Source organism: Argopecten irradians, chromosome 1 (assembly GCF_041381155.1).
Source record: "Argopecten irradians isolate NY chromosome 1, Ai_NY, whole genome shotgun sequence".
In the NCBI taxonomy this organism is placed as follows: Eukaryota; Metazoa; Mollusca; class Bivalvia; order Pectinida; family Pectinidae; genus Argopecten; species Argopecten irradians.
Genome location: NC_091134.1, coordinates 12,520,366 through 12,540,892, shown reverse-complemented (window position 1 = coordinate 12,540,892; position 20,527 = coordinate 12,520,366). Strand labels below are relative to the sequence as shown.

Genomic DNA, 20,527 nt, shown 5'->3' with positions numbered 1-20,527 from the left:
CAACATTCCCTCATTTTGTGTTTGTGTGATGTAGGATGTTCCGTGTGTTATCTGTATAGTTTGTTCCCTGAGTATACTTATGTATTGTACTGTTGTCATTCTTCACCAACAGAGTACATGTAGTAATCGATTTTTGAGTGTGTGTATATATATCTACGGGTCTTACGTATCCACCTTGTGAAGTCTACACAGGGGGCGTGCAACATCAAAGCCAAACCTTTAATTAAATCTTAATATCCGAACCGGTTCTCTCTGTTATTAAAAGTGTATCACATTATTACATCATACTAACGGATGAGAAAAATATGGCAATACTTGATACAAATGGTGTATATTACATGCATATTGACATCTCAGTATATGGGTCAAAGAAGTAATATCAACAGGATTTCTAGATGACACGGGATCCCATCAAACGTAAGTCTGTAGGATACGAACTACTTCAAAAGGTAACTATGTGACAAAGAAGTAATTGCAACCGTGGGAACAACAAAATGTCATTTTTTGAGGCGATCTGCCCCTTTATCAAGACACACAAAAAGAACACGATTACATAATATGATACGAACAGTAATACGGGTAAACACGGTCTGATTATGTCATTAACAACCCTGCCCTGCAGGTAGGTCGTTAGAATTGTACCTGCTACCCCTATTGTATGATCGTAAAAGGCGACTAAATTTAGGATCTTATATTTTCTCTTCTTCCTAACTGACTTTTATCCTTCCTAATGCCTCCCTTGGCACCGCCTAACTTTTGGCCTTGAAGTGAGCGTTCGTCCCTGTGAGGAAGGCTCTGGATTCTGTCCCCTGGCCAAGACACACCAAAGTCTATAATAGTGGTAGTTTCTGCTCCTGCTTAGCGCTCAGCAAACAGGGAGTGGGGCGACTGGTTCACCCGTTGTCAGTATAATGTGACCGGGTAGGGTGTGTTGCTTGGTGTCTTCCGCGGCATGCTTCAGTGATATAGCACTACAAAAAGGCAACGGTTCCACTTTACAAGAAGACACAGCATAAATATACCGCAGTCTCCCAAAACACGCACCTCGCACATCATACACGCAACACACCGTATACATAAATAAAACAAACAATCATTAACAGCCAGCTGGGTTACGTACCGAGTCTCAGTGGTGAAGCTAGCGTACTTGGCAATAAAACATCGACCTATAATCAGGAAACAATAAAGTGCACTCAAAACAAACGCACTCGCACTGTAGGTATTGTACATAAATCAACATATCAATACATGTATATAAGAACACGATGATAACTCGGATTTCTTAACTGTGAATTAACCTAATCGCTACTTCGGTTAGACATTTCGAACAAAGGTGAAGTCCTACCCTTATCGACCGTTTTGGTCCCTCTTCCATGGCGTCCTCTGGTTGGCGGGTCAGATTGGTGATCAGCGGTCCCCAGTTTTACCCATCTCGTCTGTAAAATAACCAGAAAGACATTCTCTCAGCCTTCAATACTAATGTCAGTATAACAACTTTCCTCCTAGCGCCCGTCAATCGACTAGGAACAACCAATGGCGTAGCGCCCGTGCATGCTTGCATGCTCGAGCATGCAAAAATAATCTGACTAACATTTTTGTACAGTCAGAAAAAAAAACCCACAAACATTTGTATACACTAAATACACGTGATGTGACCAACTGTATGTCTAACATAACTTTGTGCACATTTGAAAGACTTTTTGGCCATTACGGAAATTTATTAGAATAGTCAATATATTTCCAGTTACCAAGTTACCAACAAATGTGCATTTCGAATCGGCAAACACTTACGATCACCAAAATAAACAACATCGCATGAAAGTTAGAAATATTCTAAAAACAAATAATTATTTTAAATGATCGCAAAACATCTCAAAAATAGCACTTACAACATGTTTATCGCCTTAGTAATGAAAAAGTTTTTTTTTTCATTTTGGTTCACTTCCAGCCCGTTAAAACGCGTGTTAACCAATGATTTCCGGCGTACGAAATAGTTGGCTTTGTTTTTTGTCGAATATGTAGTTCAGGTTGTGGATTTAGAAAATATTTTTTGTTGTTGATTTTTAGATAAAAATATCTAAATAGACCAGAATAGGTAGAAATCTTAAGTCATAAATATAATGTTTCACTTTTTTATTGACGTGTTCGGGGACTGGCTTACGCAATTTCCACCATTTTGGCACTGGTCTTTTGACTTGCTGTCGTAAACAAACCAAACACGTGAACTTAATCTTAATTTTGTTAAAAATATTCGTCAAAATTTTGTCCTAAGTTAAAATAATACATTCATATATATGTTTATAGTTACCAATGAGGTTAAATAGTTATTAGATTGTAACAATTTCCCGTCAGCTTTTGGAGGAGGGGGGGGGGGGGGGCTTCGCCTCCCTCCCCCCATACCCCCTACCGAGGCTTCGCCTCTGGACCCTGAGCAGGGGGCTATCGCCTCCTGCACCCCCAAGCATGCAGGTCTTTCCAAACCTAGCGCCCGTCAGGCGACTAGGAACAACCATGTACTCTGTTCCTTTTCTAAACACTGTTTTGTCCGCTCCTATTACTTGGCAGTCTTCCTTTAAATTATATATCTCCTCACATTTTACTTTCCTTGGCACAATTAACTCCACCTGGATGACCTTCCAGTGTGGTCTCAGAGTGGTGCGACTACCTGTGGAAAGATAAGACGTTGGTAAGGTCTGTTTTTTGTCTCCCAAATTGGTGCCTGGTTGAGAACGTTAATGTCTCTCCAGCTTTCACAAACTGTGAACGCTGCTTCTTCTGCAAGATGATAGATAAGACAACTAGACTCTTGCGTCGCCAACCTTCCCTGCTCGAGAGCTTCTCTGCAGATTTATAGAATACCAATGTGCTAGCGTCCCTCTGGCGCCACACTAAGTAAAAGCTGGATCTTTCATAAAATCACTTCGACACAAATTTGTTGAAAAGTCCCCACTCGTTCCAACTTCCGCAGACTGTTCCATGCGGTCTTGCGTTCTGTGCGTTCTGGAAGGTTCCAGCGAGGCCGTTATCCTTGCTAGCCTAACTCTTGCTCTGTTGTTCCCCCTCTTCGCTATCTCTATCCACAGTTACTATTTATCTCTTCTGTTCTTGCCTTTTTCTTTGCTCCACTGATGGATATGATCGTACACCTGTCCTCGTTCTCACATGCGTTTATCACAGATGTCCTAAAGCTCCAGTGTTCTCTCAGCTTTGCTGACTGTGGCACCAGCTGATTACTTCCGACCAATCCTGGTAACTATTCCAGCTTTTAGTACCTTCTTGTCTCTAGGATCATTCAGCGTCGTGACTGGTCTACATTTTCATGAGTGAGATACCTTGAATATTCCTCTTCCGCAGACGACAGTGACAACTGCAAACGTGTGCTGACACTTCAAATTTGATATACGCACTCCTAAATTACACCCTGTTTGTGAAATGGAAACCAGATTCCGAAAATAATACATCTGTTCATCCTAATAATCAAACACTGATATCCATCATAATACAGTTGTTTATTTTGTAAATCACATTTCAATACATTTATTAAAATTCATTAAATACATACATTCAGACGTAATTACCACAGCACAAGTATTTTTTATTACTTCAGAAATATTTCCTATCACACAAGCTGGTAAACTTATTAATACTTCCGATTCTTGAATCGTCAAGACATGATAGTGAATGTGAACTAACCTACATGCGTATGTCAAATAATGAAGCCACATGCTACACATATAATATAGTTGTAAATTAGATCCAACTTTGCTCTTTAATACAGTTTCCATGCACTATTTTTAAAGAATTACTTCTACGTGCAAAACCATTAAGATTTCTGAATCAAGTTTTGCATCAGTCTATAAAGACGATTGTTTGAAAGTGAATGTCAGAAATAAATCTTATCACTTCATCTACCAGGGATTGAACCTATACCCCATTTTCTAGTCTACTGCTAAACAAACCATCTAGTATACAAATTTAACACAAAATTGAAGTTAGACTTCACAACATGTAGTTTAACATTAAACAAAGAATTGTCAAAACGTTAAAGGCCCACTACCTTTCCGAAGCAAAATTTAAAGGTTTCTTAAAAAGATTAATAGGAAAAGAAAATGCCTATCCATGGCTTAAGATGAGGTAACAACACCAAACATATGCAAGATTGCCGTCTGGGTAGTGATAGTCAACTACTGCGCGGTATTTAGGACGACGGCGGGAAACATAAGACGACCCGCGTTATGAAAACTAACATTTTATTTATTTAAATTAAAATTTTCTGAAGATGATGATGGGTGTAGTATTAAAGATGAGTTAATAACTTTTGCGACTCTACAAAATTATCGATCTCGTTTTACTATCCCATTTAAAAAATTAAAAGCCCTTTTGGAAAGGTAATGGGCCTTTAAAGGCCCGCTACATTTCCGAAGCACATTATTTATTTAAAAACAACTGTAACATAATAAAATTGATATTGATGGCAGAAAATGGGGTCACATCACCAAACAAATGCAACATTCCCTGCGTAATCTATGTTAATAGTGAGGATACATTTCGCTGTTTTGCCGTCTGGTGCAGTGTTATTCAACTAACGGGCGGTAATTAAGACGACGGCGGGAAACATTTAGAAAGTGATGATAAGTGTAATATTAAAGTTAAGCTAATATTTTTTGCGACTCTACAAAAGTATATAATATTGTTTAACTTTCCGATAATGAAAATTAAATGTCGTTACGAAAGGTAGTGGGGCTTTAAATGAATAACTCTAAACTGGTTCACAGCTTCTTGTTTAATATTAAATAACTAGTGCATGGATTTGACAACTTCAATTCATCCAATAGTTTAATATATAAAGCAGATACTACCTCTACTTTGATCATGTAGGTCACATATCATAATACAAGACACAGTGACATAACTCCTATTACTTGTATGTGAGGAAAATATGAAGTTATCTTGACAAAGCAGATCAGATGAGAGTTACTTCCCTTTTGTACTGACATAATGAAACAAAGGGAAGTATTTTTGATAGATCACAATGAAAGAAGATGGAATCATTACATTCTATCATACAGGTCAAAAGTTAAATTATAGGTTACACTGACCTAATTTAGTACATTTGAGTTTCCTTTGATTAAGACTGTAGAAGATAAGAGATAGCATTTGGACAGTGTGATGTCGAATAGATGTACAAATGTAGGGTTGACAGTAGTTCTACATTACAGGTCAGGTGGGAAACTATCATCTCCATAATGCTTTATCTGAGACAAATGTAATTTGGCACAGGGGTCATTCATTTTGATGCTGTATTTGTTATCACATTCGGACAGTCATTTACATATTCACAAATAGATAAACATTCTCCTAACATGTGTAACCTTGAAAAGGACTGAAAATTTCACGTTATAACTGTACCAAAAGCATTCCAAACAACAAAAAATTTAAATTAATACCTATATCGCTGCAACTGTATTCTATTAATTATAAACAGATTCAGATTTTGTTTTAATCTAATTGCTACAGTTCATAACGATTTACTATTAATGTGCTTAAATTCTTTGCATGATTTGACAATTTCGTGAAAAGCTGTGATCAAGGACGGGATGGGAGAGGCTATCTATTTTTTCATCCTATGATTATATGAAAACAAAAGTCTACAAAAACGGTTAACTATGGTCCACACTAATCAACTATGAATATGATACCAATTGATGGCGTCGATCACATCCAGTATTGCCAGACAAATCCAACGAAACAGAATCATCTCATGAATCCTTGTCAACAGTCTGATTTCAGTGATGACTTCATCCAGTGTACCTCCAAACAAAATCCTACAGAGTGGTGACACTGATTTACCTCACTCACCACCGAATACACACTTAGACTCTTCTTATCAAATGATGGAAGAGATCACTACGACGTCGCAGAGATGAGTAATTGAGCTTACACATTGACTTATCCAACACTTCATAGCCCAGACCAGTGCCAGCAAAAGTCAAGTTTAACTGTACATATAGAATCACACTGTCAATAACTTAATGAAGATTTAAATGAATGGACGAACGCCACAATAATTATTTGTTTAGCCTAAGTTCAGTCCGGCGTCTCTATTGATATAACTGGCACTACCGCCTTTGGTTGGTCAGAACTGCGGTGCTTTTTAGATGGATACATGTCTATTTTTCCTGTCTCCACAGCAGTCTCCTCAGGATCAGTATCATCATTGTGTAGTGAATATGAAATATTACCATATTCTTGTAAAAATGGACACACTCCTAGCAAAAACTGACAAAAGTCTTTTCTTATTCCAAACCACCCTGAAAAAGATGTTAATAAATTATTGACATTTGAGTATACTTCACTGCAAGATCATTGTAAACACATGTTTCTGATTATAAACTGTTTTTTAACAAACTTGACTTGACTTTATAGAAAGCAGTATACATAAACAATTTGCATACAATAATTTAGAGAAGAAACTATAGAGTATTCTGCTTTCTGTCAGAAAAACAAACCCATTTATCTCTTAAAATGAATCAAGACATTCATAAATGATTGCCAATTTTCTTGAAGCAAAAGTTCATACAAAAAAAATTCATTAAGCAATCCAGAATATACTTACAGGAGTTGCCTCCCTTAGCACCAAACGAGAGACAGATGAGAGTGATGAGAGATATGAACAGAGGGACAGTGATGGCGGTATACTTTATATGATTGTCTCCGTCCAGACGGTTTGTTAATAATATCTAAAACACATAAAAGAGCAGTCATTGTCAATGTCAAACCTATTACAGGGACTTATATGCTTGTATTCAAATAGATATAGTATGATTGATCATCAAATGTGCCAAACACACATACCTATATGTAAAGGGAGATACTTGGCCGAGCAGACAGGTCAAAGGTCGGCTAAAGATGAACGAAATACAAAACTGTCTGGTTTGTTCTCAAAGAGATATTTTTTGATATTTATCAACTTGCACGAATTAATGGCATGTTTAATTATCTGATACAGTTTTTTCATTTCTAATACCATGATACACATGTTGCTGACTACAGTATCTATCTGCAATCCCTTATTTTTCTCTCTTTTAAAATTTCCAAGTGAATGCTGTTAATAAGACGAATATTTCAGAGCTCTACAACTTACCTCAAAAATAAGTAAAGGAATCACTAAGAATGCATAACCAATGGCGGAGGAAATGTTTCCTCTCCTCTGTTCTGGAATGATATCCGGAGACTTCACCAAGATAATGGCTAAAATTATGGCATACAGCACACCGATCATGGCAGTACACATTACAATCCAGATTGGAATGAAAACAATCTGTGGAAATAAATCAAAACAATGGAGAGCGTGTTATCATATCATGATAGAACAACAACAATAATCATACATAACTGATGGATTGATAAAAGTCTTATTCATATTAGTATTACTGACAACTCCTCAAAGGACAAGTACATGGTAATTATTTAGATTTTCTACTAAAACGACTAGTATTGGTGCAATCTGTAGTAAATAATACAAAAAACTTGTACTTACCACCCAACTCCAATCAATTGTATTATCTAATCGCAGTGCAAAGAAAATAAATTGTAAAATATTGACTGACGAGAAAAGCTCCAACTGAAAAATACAGGAAAGGATTATTAGAAAACACAATTTTTTAAGATAGCATTAAGTGTTACTGTCACAGAATATCTAAACATGATGATGTGCCATGCCATAAACTAGTTCTCTTTTTCTATCTACTATATTACAGTAACATCATTTTTTTTTTTTTTTTTTTTTTTTGTAGAAAGAGTCTACTGATATTGATAGCCACTTAAGCATTATTTTTCTAAAGAGTCAAAGATCCCCTCATACAAAGTAATTATCATTACAAAGCATGATGACCCTATTAATCAATACTGCCAACCAAGGGTAGATAACTCTGCTATCAATACGACCTCCAAAGGGTAGATAACTCTACTTTCATTACTGCCTCTCTAGTTTAGATAACTCTGATATCAATACTGCCTCACAAGGGTAGATAACTCTGTAATCAATACTGCCTTCCAAGGGTAGATAACTCTACTTTCAATACTGCCTCCCAAGGGTAGATAACTCTGATATCAATACTGCCTCCCAAGGGTACATAACTCTACTTTCAATACTGCCTCCGAAGGGTAGATAATTCTGTAATCAATACTGCCTCCCAAGGGGAGATAACTATGCAATCAATACTACCTCCCAAGGGTAGATAACTCTGTTATCAAAACCAGCTCCCAAGGGTAAATTACTCTGTAATCAATACTACCTCCCAAGGGTAGATAACTCTGTTATCAAACCAGCTCCTAAGGCTTGATAACTCTGTAATCAATACTACGTCCCTAAGCTAATACCAGCTCCCAAGGTTAGATATCTATGTAATCAAAACCAGCTCCAAAGGGAAGATAACTATGCAATCAATATCCGATCCAAAGGGAAGATGACTATGTTAACAATACATTATTGTAAGGGTAAAACTATGTAATTATTACCAGTAACCATGGGTAGATACCCTCTCTTTAAAAAATAATTATATTTACAGCACTGGACTTGACATTAATTCAAAATTTAATGATTTTAACATATACCATTCATTAAAAATCTTTAATTAAAAAATTCAATCCTCATATCTACCTCAAAGGAGCGGTCATTTTTCACTGCCCACACACATATGCCGATGGAGATGACCGACATACACATGAGAGGGATGAACACCAGTATCCACGGGTGTCGAGTGTGTTGTGACTCGAGGTTATCACAGGCCAGGATTTCAAACATTAACAGTAGTAGATGCATGCCAGTACATATCACCATAGCCTTGAACTGTACATAGTTGTTTCCCTCAACTCTGAAACCATAATTTATATACGGTAGTGTATATATATATCAAAACAAAATTGTCATCAGACATGATTTTAATAATGCTTCAGACAGACCACAGCTTTTTTAGGATTCCTCTTTCCCAGTATTTTTTCTACTTGATAAAACAAATTGTGTATAACACTTGTAGCTTCAAAGGTGTGATGGTGTTCATTTATTTCTGGCTTATCACCTAAAAGGATCCACAAAGGATCCATTTCTGCTTTTGTATCTCTTCCTTACTGCCATGTTTGTTCAAACAATTTAACATATATATAATTGTGATGCTCTATCATTGGCTAACATATTATGATTTCCACTTTCAGCCCCGATCAACTTCTGCGTTTTAATGAGTAATGAGCCCACAATAGACAATTGCTACACAGTACACGTACATGTATAGTTGTAATTGATAATAATAAATAAGTCTATTGACCATAGCCTTGGTCAATGGTTTTCTTTAGATCCTTCAGCTTTCGTCTAGCTCCTATGACGTAAATGTACATGTAAATCTGGTACCTCCTTAAAAACAGTCACTGTTTATAAGTAATAGGTCGTAAAACAAACCATCCTAGTCTCACCTGTAGTTAGGGTGTTTCCACCAGATATAACTTCCTGTCAAAGCGCCGAGGACAACCATTAATTTCCATATCCATATTGGAAGGAACACAACCCAATAACTCCACTGTATAGTATCATCCAGTCGTAGTGCAAATAGCAGAGAAAATATCAATAGACTTGTAAACACCAGAAATTTGCTGGAAAAAAAAACAAAATAATTATATTTGTATGTACAGTAGTCAGATTGGGGTCGATCATTAGTGACCAGTCTGTAAAACATTGATTCAGCTAATGTTTTGAGGTGTTGGGTTTGAATCCTGGTATGGCCACTTTAATTTTCTGCTCTACTGTTACAAAACTACATTGGATTGATGTGCCATCAAAACTACATTGGATTGGACTGGATCGATTATTGGTGACCATGCAGGTACATAGCAGCTCGATCAATCTGTAGAGCACTGACTGGCTACAGTACCAACCCTCTACAATTACACGTAGTTTGTTTATAATTTTACATACTTGCTACAATTAGTTGACAAATTCTAGAATCTTAAATTTTTGCTTTGTCTTTAAGAAAGGAAACCGATGTTTTTCATTAAGGAACGCTTTGAATGCACAATTTGCTAAATGAAATTCTTATTTGCTAAAGAGAAAAAAGGTGACACCCTTATATCTCTACGGCCTAATAGTCTGAAGGCCCTTTAGTCCGAAGTCCCTTTAGTCCGAAGGCCCGTTAGTCCGAAGGTCCAATAGTCCTTAGTCCCAATAGTCTGAAGGCCTGATAGTCCGAAAATAAGTAAATATTGCAAGCTATACCGTTGTTATACTTCACGTTATTTTTATAGTTTGCTATGTTTTCGATGGGTTTTGATGCATACGTTTTCTGGCAATGCATTAAAGTAATTGATCAGCCAATTTAAATGGACGACAAGTTATCATTTTTTATGTAGTATTGCATGATCAAACTTACATCAAAACTTTTTAAAAAGTCATAAAAAGAAAAAAAAATGAATCACATTGTATAAAATATCTCAAAAGCATACATTCTATGAATTATCTTACAAATATACAAGTAAGATGTCCAAACGTAAACATTTTGCGCACTGTAATTTGATTGTATTATGATGTTAATAAATCATCAAATCTTCAGGGTGACGTCCTGTAACCTGTACTTAATATATAAATCTGAAAAATTCTTTTGACATTTTTCAAAGGAATTACATACCTAGAAATCAATTATCTCAGTTTACATCCTCGGCCATTATTTAATTATACCAAGGCGTTATAACACCTTGTTGAGGTCCATAATTGATAAATACATGTTTGTACTTGACTACTTATTTTTCTTCATTTCCCTCTTTCTTTAACCTATTCTCTCCTTAAATGATGGAAATTGTTCGCATAATGATATTTGTTAGGGAATATGTTAAACAGGATTGCAGTGTTAAAATATTAAATGTATACAGTATACTCTTTAACATCAAATACGTATTTCAAGATTATGCTCTTTTTAAATTCGCTACATTTCGTTGTTTATAATCATTTTCAGTGTCAAATCTAAATAGGCAGATACGTTTATCTTAAATAGTTTACTACAGAGCTTTTTGTATGGAAAACTGTTATAGATATTTGTTTCATTTTGGGTGCTGTTGTCGGACTATCGAGCCTTCGGACTATCGGGCCTTCAGACTATTGGGCCTTCGGACTAACGGGTCTTCGGATCATTAGACCGTAGGGATATAAGGCGGTCACTGAGAAAAAATAACTTTTGCTAAGCAAACTGGAATGTTAGTGTGAGCCCAGACACAATGATCTGCTGATGACATAAAGTGATAAACATATAAAAACCTGAACTGAGCAACTGAGTACAGTCGTGATGGGACGGTTTAAGAATTACACCAAAACAGTTACCTTGGGTTAAAATCTCTGAATATGTTTTTCAGATTCATTTTCAATATGTCATTTCACCGCATGCTACACGACGAGAGCATATAATCATCTACAACGGCATAACTTTCTTTTTTCTTCGACAGCACGCACGTCATTTCACTTATGATAGGGGCCGCTTACAGCGCTACAAATAAAAATAAAACATGTAGCAACGTCATGATATTATTAATTCAAAACAAACATAATTTATAAAACCTAAGATGAACATCCGCGGCAACTGTGCCATAAATTTTGTTTTTGTGATACAGTTATGAAATAATGATATTTATTTGTTATGTACTTAAGCGACATTAAAATTTGGGACAGGGTAACAATCGGATTCTGGTGTTGAATAGGCCAGAGACAACACATATATCAAGAACAGAAGGCCCGGGATATGATGTTTCCCTAGCCTATTTTACACCAACGAGAGTTTATTCAACTTAACTTCATTGTGCACGAAGAGTCATTTAAAACACATATGTATTGGATAATTATTATTATCTTTTATTGCAATCGTGTAGCTTTCATAATCGGTCGCTTTGCCTGCCATGTTGTTGGGATTTCACATGGTTATAAATAAGTCTGTTCGCTTTGATTGGCTGGCCAAAACTATTTACGTGTTTGGTTACTTGTTGTTGAAGATTTCATGTGTGTAAGGGGAACCAGTGGGAAAATTATTGCAAACAAATTATCATTGTTTTTTTTCCTGGTTGTCGGACATTATTCTCAGAAATCACACAAGGCGGCGCTACACGTACTGAATAGAATAAAGGTTCTTAATCGGATCCCCACGGAGAAATTGACGGAAATTATTCCGAGATGTCGCTATTATATAAGTTCGGTGATTTGCCGAGTTTTGTTTACATTGTTGGGAGCGCGTGGAGCATCTATATATAGCCTAACTAACGCACACTATTGACACAAATTAATGTTATCGAAGTATTTTCCAGGCGTAGAGGACTATATTTTAACACAAATGGATGTTGGTTTTTTTGTTGTTGTTTTTTTTGTACTTGAGTAAATTTTACTGTATTTGAGTATATTTGAGACTGTTGGCTAGATGACCATGACCTACTTGTAAAAACTGTCCGTACACGGGAGATGCTGAAACAAAGTTAGACTTTATACTTAGGGGATATTTCAACTTGTGAAACTGTATGTTTTTACAGTTTTTGTACAGTTTTAACCGAAATGTTATGCTTCTTTCTATACATACATGTACATGTATAACTGTACATACCCTGCCTCCACTTCGGTTCCCGGCAGGGTATGAATTCCACCCCGTTGCCGTTAGTGTTGCAAGCCCCGCTGTGATCCACATGCGCACTTTGAGACTGATAAAAATATATTTTTCGGGTAATATCCTATTGTAACTGTATTGTTCTGACAACTATGATCAATATTCAATTCACAAACCTTTCGATTATAATGTTTCATCAACTATTAGTGGTAAAATCCAAGGCAAACACAACACATGTATAATGCTGTTCAAATACGCCGCCATGTTTGATTTACCGGAAACCGTAACGAAATGAAACACTCAGCAGGTAAAATATGTTTAAAAGTTTTAAAAAGCCAACAAACTAAGAATAAACATGGTGGAACTGAACAAATGTAAGTATTATTTAGAATGTAGCGAAAAAGAATTTTTAAAGTTCATGTTAAAAACTTTGTGACGATATATTTCTTTCGTAGTGAAAATTTGTAGGGCATTCCATATATGGTACTAGTTGCCATATTTGGAGCGCGAGACTTTCTAACGAGAAGCATCATGGCGGCCAAGTGCGGAGATGTGAGCCATTCAAAAGTGCTTTAAAACATAATTTAGACATGGAGGTGGGTAAATAAATAATCATTTTATGTGTAAAATGTCCAAGGCAAACACAACACATGTATAATGCTGTTCAAATACGCCGCCATGTTTGATTTACCGGAAACCGTAACGAAATGAAACACTCAGCAGGTAAAATATGTTTAAAAGTTTTAAAAAGCCAACAAACTAAGAATAAACATGGTGGAACTGAACAAATGTAAGTATTATTTAGAATGTAGCGAAAAAGAATTTTTAAAGTTCATGTTAAAAACTTTGTGACGATATATTTCTTTCGTAGTGAAAATTTGTAGGGCATTCCATATATGGTACTAGTTGCCATATTTGGAGCGCGAGACTTTCTAACGAGAAGCATCATGGCGGCCAAGTGCGGAGATGTGAGCCATTCAAAAGTGCTTTAAAACATAATTTAGACATGGAGGTGGGTAAATTAATAATCATTTTATGTTTAAAATGTTTGATATTGTTGAATTTAATTACAAAATTACATGACACACGTGAAATGCAAAATTTTCACCGCTGGATGTTTTGCAACACCACGGTCAATGGGACGGAATCGTAGCTCTGACGACGACCATCTGTCAGTAAAACGGATGCGGCTAAGGCCAAAATGGGGTGGTATTCACAAAATACCGCGTCGCCTAAAAAATATATCAATACTTTTAGCAGATGTGTCAGTTATGCGTGTTGGTGTTTGGATTAGGCTGTCTAGTTTGCATTTTGTTAAAATAGTGTGTAGATGTCAGGCGCGGATCCAAGGGGGGGCGGACCCGGCGTACGCCCCCCCCTAAAATAGGAGAGAGAAAAAAAAGAAAAGGGAAAAAGAAGGGAAAAAGAAAGAGGGGAAGGAAGGAAAAGAAGGAAGAAAGAAAAAATAGAGGGAGAAAGGAAAAGGGGAAAAATAAGGAATTAGATAAAGAGTGAGAATTAGACAGAAAGCTCCATTTCCTACCTTTACCGTTTAATGTTATCATTTTAAAATTTAAATGTATTCGACTTTGTGGTACATACATGCATGAACATAAGGTTTTATCTCCATCGCTAAAAGGTACAATGTAAACCCCTTCAAGTATTATTGTCATTAATATTCAATATTGACAGGTTATATCTCGATATCCTTAGCAATAAAAGAAAAGGGGGAGGGGGTGGGTGGAAGGAATTGTAGCTGGCCATGAGTCTTCGCTGGTTGACTATATGTCATATCCTTCGTTCTTCAGGTTGTAAATGATATATTACACATTTTTGAATCAGCATTAAAGTCCTGTATTAAATCCGACTATCAATTCACAAATGTGTGCGTACTTTCAAAACGCCAGTTACAAGATCACTACTGACGTCGAATGCTTCTAGAAGCTTTTTATTTGTCCTAAGAAAATGTGTGTAAAGAAAAAGGTGGAAAATCAAACCAAATGGAGAACCAAATGCAACAGAAAATGAGAGCTTCTAGGGGTCTGGGTGCACCCCATGGCCAGATGCCTTCCTTTTTTGTTTCAACAAAAACATATCTTAACGATAATGTTATAAGATGGGACAAACGATGTTAAAAAATTAATGCACATGACAAAAGGCTCCCTATTAGAAAACAGGATGATAGTAATAATTCCAGGCAGCGTCTGGCCATAGACAGACCACTAGCCTTCTTTTCTTTCATTGTCCAATACACGAATTATGAAGATTGTGTATGTTAGGGCAAATAAATTATCTAATCTGACAGATAATATATAAAAGTAAAAGCTTATATCGTTAAAAAAGTTCACATACATTTTTATTAGTCCTATAAAAACCTTCAATAGGCGACCCCTAGCTGCAATATTGTAGCTCAAAAGTATTTTAGACTGAAAATGGTATCGTCTTTAGAGCTACAATTGTTCCCTATTACTGCTAATGGAGCAAAGTAATGATGATGCAAACCATTATAAAACGTTTCTTTGGATTTCATCGTACTTAATTGACAAAGCTTACCTACTAGGCAATAAAACTGAACCACATAAAATATCAAATTCTCATCGAGGCATTATTTTTTTACACTATACATATAAAGGTCTTTCAGAAGGGAATTTATACGGCAAGTTCACAAAACGTTATTTTGACGTCTTGTGAGCGGTACGGTAGATAGTAAGCATGGTATTCATGTTTATTTTTTACAAAAATAATATGTAAATGCATTTATATGCATAAAATAATCTTAAATCTTCAAAAACGTATGAAAAACTGTGCCCGAGTGATTTTCGGAGGCAGTGCTCCACTACGATACATAGGGACCAATTCGTACCCGGCCTAAAGGCATAGTAGGCCGGGTACGTATATTCGTTCTAGGCGGCCCCAGACCCCCATTCTTTTCTTTGCTTCGTGCCTTTATAAATATTCAGATTTTAGGTAGTGCAATTCTGTAACTTTATATTCAAAATATGACATTAGACGTCAAAAAATAATAAACGAACATGTTTACATGGCTTCAATTATTTTTTGGAAAAAGTGTACATGAAGTCCTCAGAAAGCAGGATTTATTAGCATTTATTCGAGGGCTTCTGGGGGCCTAGGCGGCCCCCAGACCCCCACCCTTCTTCGCTTTATGTCCATATAAATATTAAGATTTTGATATTGCAATTCTGTAAGTAAAAAAAATTAAATCAAAACTTCAAATAAAAAAATATGACACTTGACACGAAAACCATATATAAACATCCTTAAAATGGCTTCAATTATTTTCTGGAAAATGTGTTCATGAAATCCTCAGAATGCAAGATTTTGCACCATTTATTCTAGAGCTTCTGGGGGCCTAGGCGGCCCCCAGACCCCTCGCCTGATTTGCTTGGTCACACGCCCCCTCTAACCTCAAAACCTGAATCCGCCCCTGGATGTGAAGTGGTAGGGAGTCTCATCATGTCCTGATTGATGTCACCAGTAATGATTACATTAATGTTCAAGTTAATCAAGTTTTCGATAAGATCATCAAAATGTTGCCAATAGTTAACTCTGGAGTTAGGTGGACGATAGATGCAACACAAAAGAATTTTTTATAAGAGTTTTGCATTTCTATAACTTTGTCTATATAACTACCTCATGTCTTTATAACTACCACCTGTCTATATAACTACCACCTCTCTATATAACTATCACCTGTCTATATATCTATCACATGCCTATAACTATCACATGTCTATATATATCTATCACATGTCTATATATATCTATCACATGTCTATAACTATCACATGTCTATATAACTATCACATGTCTATAACTATCACATGTCTATAACTATCACATGTCTATATAACTATCACATGTCTATAACTATCACATGTCTATAACTATCACATGTCTATAACTATCACATGTCTATATATATATCTATCACATGTCTATAACTATCACACATCTATATAACTATCACATGTCTATATAACTATCACATGTCTATAACTATCACATGTCTATAACTATCACATGTCTATAACTATCACATGTCTATATATATATCTATCACATGTCTATTACTATCACATGTCAATAACTATCACATGTCTATAACTATCACATGTCTATATATATCTATCACATGTCTATATAACTATCACATGTCTATAACTATCACATATCACATGTCTATTACTATCACATGTCAATAACTATCACATGTCTATAACTATCACATGTCTATATATATCTATCACATGTCTATAACTATCACATGTCTATATAACTATCACATGTCTATAACTATCACATGTCTATAACTATCACATGTCTATATAACTATCACATGTCTATAACTATCACATGTCTATAACTATCACATGTCTATAACTATCACATGTCTATATATATCTATCACATGTCTATAACTATCACACATCTATATAACTATCACATGTCTATAACTATCACATGTCTATAACTATCACATGTCTATAACTATCACATGTCTATATATATCTATCACATGTCTATATAACTATCACATGTCTATATAACTATCACATGTCTATATAACTATCACATGTCTATATATCTATCACATGTCTATATAACTATCACATGTCTATAACTATCACATGTCTATATATATCTATCACATGTCTATAACTATCACATGTCTATAACTATCACATGTCTATATAACTATCACATGTCTATAACTATCACATCTGTCTATATAACAACCCTATCTCTATCTCCTATACCTCTACCCATAAAACATTGACCTACTCTATCTACATCTCCTTTATATCTCTATATACCCATATGATATTGACGCACCCTATCTATATCTCCTATATCTACCCATAATATAATATTGACCCACACAATCTATTTCTCCTGTATCTCTACCCATATAATTAATATTGACCTACCCTATATATATCTCTTGTATCTCTACCCATATAATATTGACCTACCCTTTCTATATCTACACCCATGAAATTATCTCCTCCATATAAATTTACAACAATAAACTTGTTGTTAAAAGCTATATAATCAATGCTTCCATACATGTATGATTTTGTTGTTTCTGTTACTGACTAACAAATTGAAATATCTAATTAATTCTTATTTTTTTCCCTTTTCTCGGACTTGATATATGATAATCTAATTACATGTAAAATCATTGATATTATATTACATGTATTTAATGTATCATAATACACTGTATAATAGATACAATGTATTGTATAAGTAACTTTGTGTTTGATAATATTTCAACAAAAAAGTATTAGTAGTAGTTATATGACCACACTAATAATTATTCTATCCATTTAACATTGTCACCTTAATATTACCTATCTACATTGGGTATATATAGATATGCAGTGTCAAGTCATATATAAATTAGATCATCTGACTGAACTTTTCATCCAAACTATTGCAACTTCTTCTCAATTACCGATTAAGGCCTAGGTTACTCATATTAGACATGCATCGATCATGCTGGTATGAAGGTATACCAATTTTATTCAAATGAATAACCTTGACCTTCATTCAATGTCACAGGGGTGAGAATGTCAAATATTTAAACAACTTTTTGTGAATAACCAAGAGGCCTAAGCCCAGATACCTGATATTGGGACTGTGACATGCTGGGATGAAGGCCTACAAGCTTAAGTTTGTTTACATGGACGTCCTTGACCTTCATTCAATGTCACAGCTGTTGAATCAGATGACCATATGTCTCTTGATTTGGTAATATATTCCAAAACCTTCTAGAAAGATTTTACATAATACAATGTATTGGATACTCTTTTTTTTATTCCATATTGACTAAATTAAAAACTATGAATAATTTTAATAGTTCAGCTTTTAAAACTTGACTAAATTATTTTGCTTATAAAAATATATATCTACAGATACTTGGAAAGAGAAAACGAATATTGGTATCAAATACATGCATGTTTTTTTTCATGAAATTTAAATAAATGTCTTGTGTATGCCCAAGTCTGTAACATGACAACTCATGCATCAAATTTAATATCAATTCGAAGTAATAATATTTGCACAACTGCCCTAGTAATATTATTTATATTTTAATTTGTCATAACATTTGATTTAATTTTACTCATACGTCTTCATTATTATTATAAATACTTGAACATCTTGCTATTACCCATCTGTCATACGACTGTCAAACAATAACAGGACATTAAAGATCCAAGATGGCGACCTCATAGATCGATGTTATCAGGCGGGTTGTCCGCAAATAAGACCCCCCACCACTTTTGACCTTTATTTCTTCTATGGGAGGGGGTCTTATTTGCGGTGATATACGGTAACTATACATATATGCTGTCATATATTGTTTTATAATATACAATTTGTACGTTCTATCATTCAGTTAAACTATGAAAGAAGCTTCAATAAAATATCCTTTGAAATAGAAATACAAGACTAATAAACTATTTTTTCATCTTTTCCTTCTTCATCTTTTCATTTGTGTGTATAATTTATTTGTCTATTTGTGTGTGAGGGTGTGTGTGGGTGAGGGTGTATGTGTGTGTGTGTGTGTGTGTGTGTGTGTGTGTAAAAACTCTGTTGTGTGTGTGATTGTTGGTGTTCTTTTAAATTTTGTGTATATTTTTGTCCTCTTTAAAATCAATATTTATCAACACGTATATATACTTTTTGTTCTCTTTATTTCTCATGCATTTTGTTTTGACACTGACTCAGTTTTTGTCCCCCCCCCCCCCCTTAAAGCCATTATGAATGCAGTGAGTAGCATACAATAAAAGATTATAGAAGCTTGAATATAGATTATCCTCCATACTCTAGGGGTTACTATTTCTGACGTTATATCCACATCTGGACTATCTCATAGGAAAATTGGAGGCCACAAAAAACACAGGTAATTTGATTCTTTGATGTACATCTAAAGAGCGGTATAACTACACCATAGTTGACTGTGTGGTTTTGAATTTGGGTGTAGCTCTCTCTGATCTTCAAAGGAAGTCTCAGCAGGCCTGTAATTGGTCAGTTTTTTTTCAACAGAACAGTTTTGCTATGAAATATTCTAGGGGTGGATATAACGGCAGTGATAGTAACCCTTGGAATATTGAGGATAAATGTAGTGTAAAAGTGTATGACATTTTTGTAAGTACCTGTAGTTCTATGCTTACCTACTATATTGATTAAACGATAACAAATGATTACAAACGGTCACCTGATCATGAGTTCTGATACAGAATGAAACAAAAGACATTATATACATTGTAAACACTATGTTTATTGGCCCAATTGCACCCAAAGTTTTATTCATTTCCTATGAAAACTTAGCAAATAATGCTCATGAATGTGTTTTCCCTATATAAACTATAGTAAATTTGCCCCCCTCCCCATGAGAAATTCTGATACCCCAGGGCCATGAAATTCACCATTTTGGTAGAGGGACCATTAGACCTTACAATCAACCATAAGAGTATCATTTATAGTAACAGGATAGGGGGAAATACTGAATACATTATTTATTAGTTGTTAAAAATGTTTGGGATTTCTGTGCTGTAACTCAATATTAGAATTAAATCATTTGAAAGCAATTTGATTCATGCCATATATACAGTGTATTTATTATCATTCAATGATTGCAAAATCAAGCAATAAGCAGTATTAAACACTTCCTTTTAAAATGAAATTATTTATATATGAGGCATTCTACAAAAATGTCCCACTTTCAGTTTTAAAAATCTTTGCAAAAATAGATTGAGTATCAAAGTCATTACTGTTACAAGATGAATTTCTCTCTTATTGCAAAATGAATAGATTATACTACTACCAGAAATTGGGGATTTCTATTATTATTGTATTACACAGATTTTAACTTTAGC

General features: G+C 35.0%; 2 protein-coding genes across 2 annotated transcripts in view; both read right to left on the bottom strand.

Moving 5' to 3' along the window:
* Positions 1 to 20,527, bottom strand: part of LOC138317973 (transmembrane protein 222-like) — a 158,144-nt gene that overhangs the window by 59,348 nt on the left and 78,269 nt on the right. The window lies entirely within an intron of this gene.
* LOC138317914 (transmembrane protein 185A-like) lies at positions 4,624 to 11,517 on the bottom strand. The gene is made up of 7 exons (XM_069259887.1): positions 11,360 to 11,517; positions 9,469 to 9,645; positions 8,663 to 8,876; positions 7,541 to 7,624; positions 7,145 to 7,321; positions 6,617 to 6,740; positions 4,624 to 6,311 (listed from the first exon to the last, which is right to left on the bottom strand). The coding sequence occupies exons 1-7, from the start codon at positions 11,395 to 11,397 to the stop codon at positions 6,088 to 6,090; spliced, it is 1,038 nt and encodes a 345-aa protein (XP_069115988.1). The 5' UTR covers positions 11,398 to 11,517; the 3' UTR covers positions 4,624 to 6,087.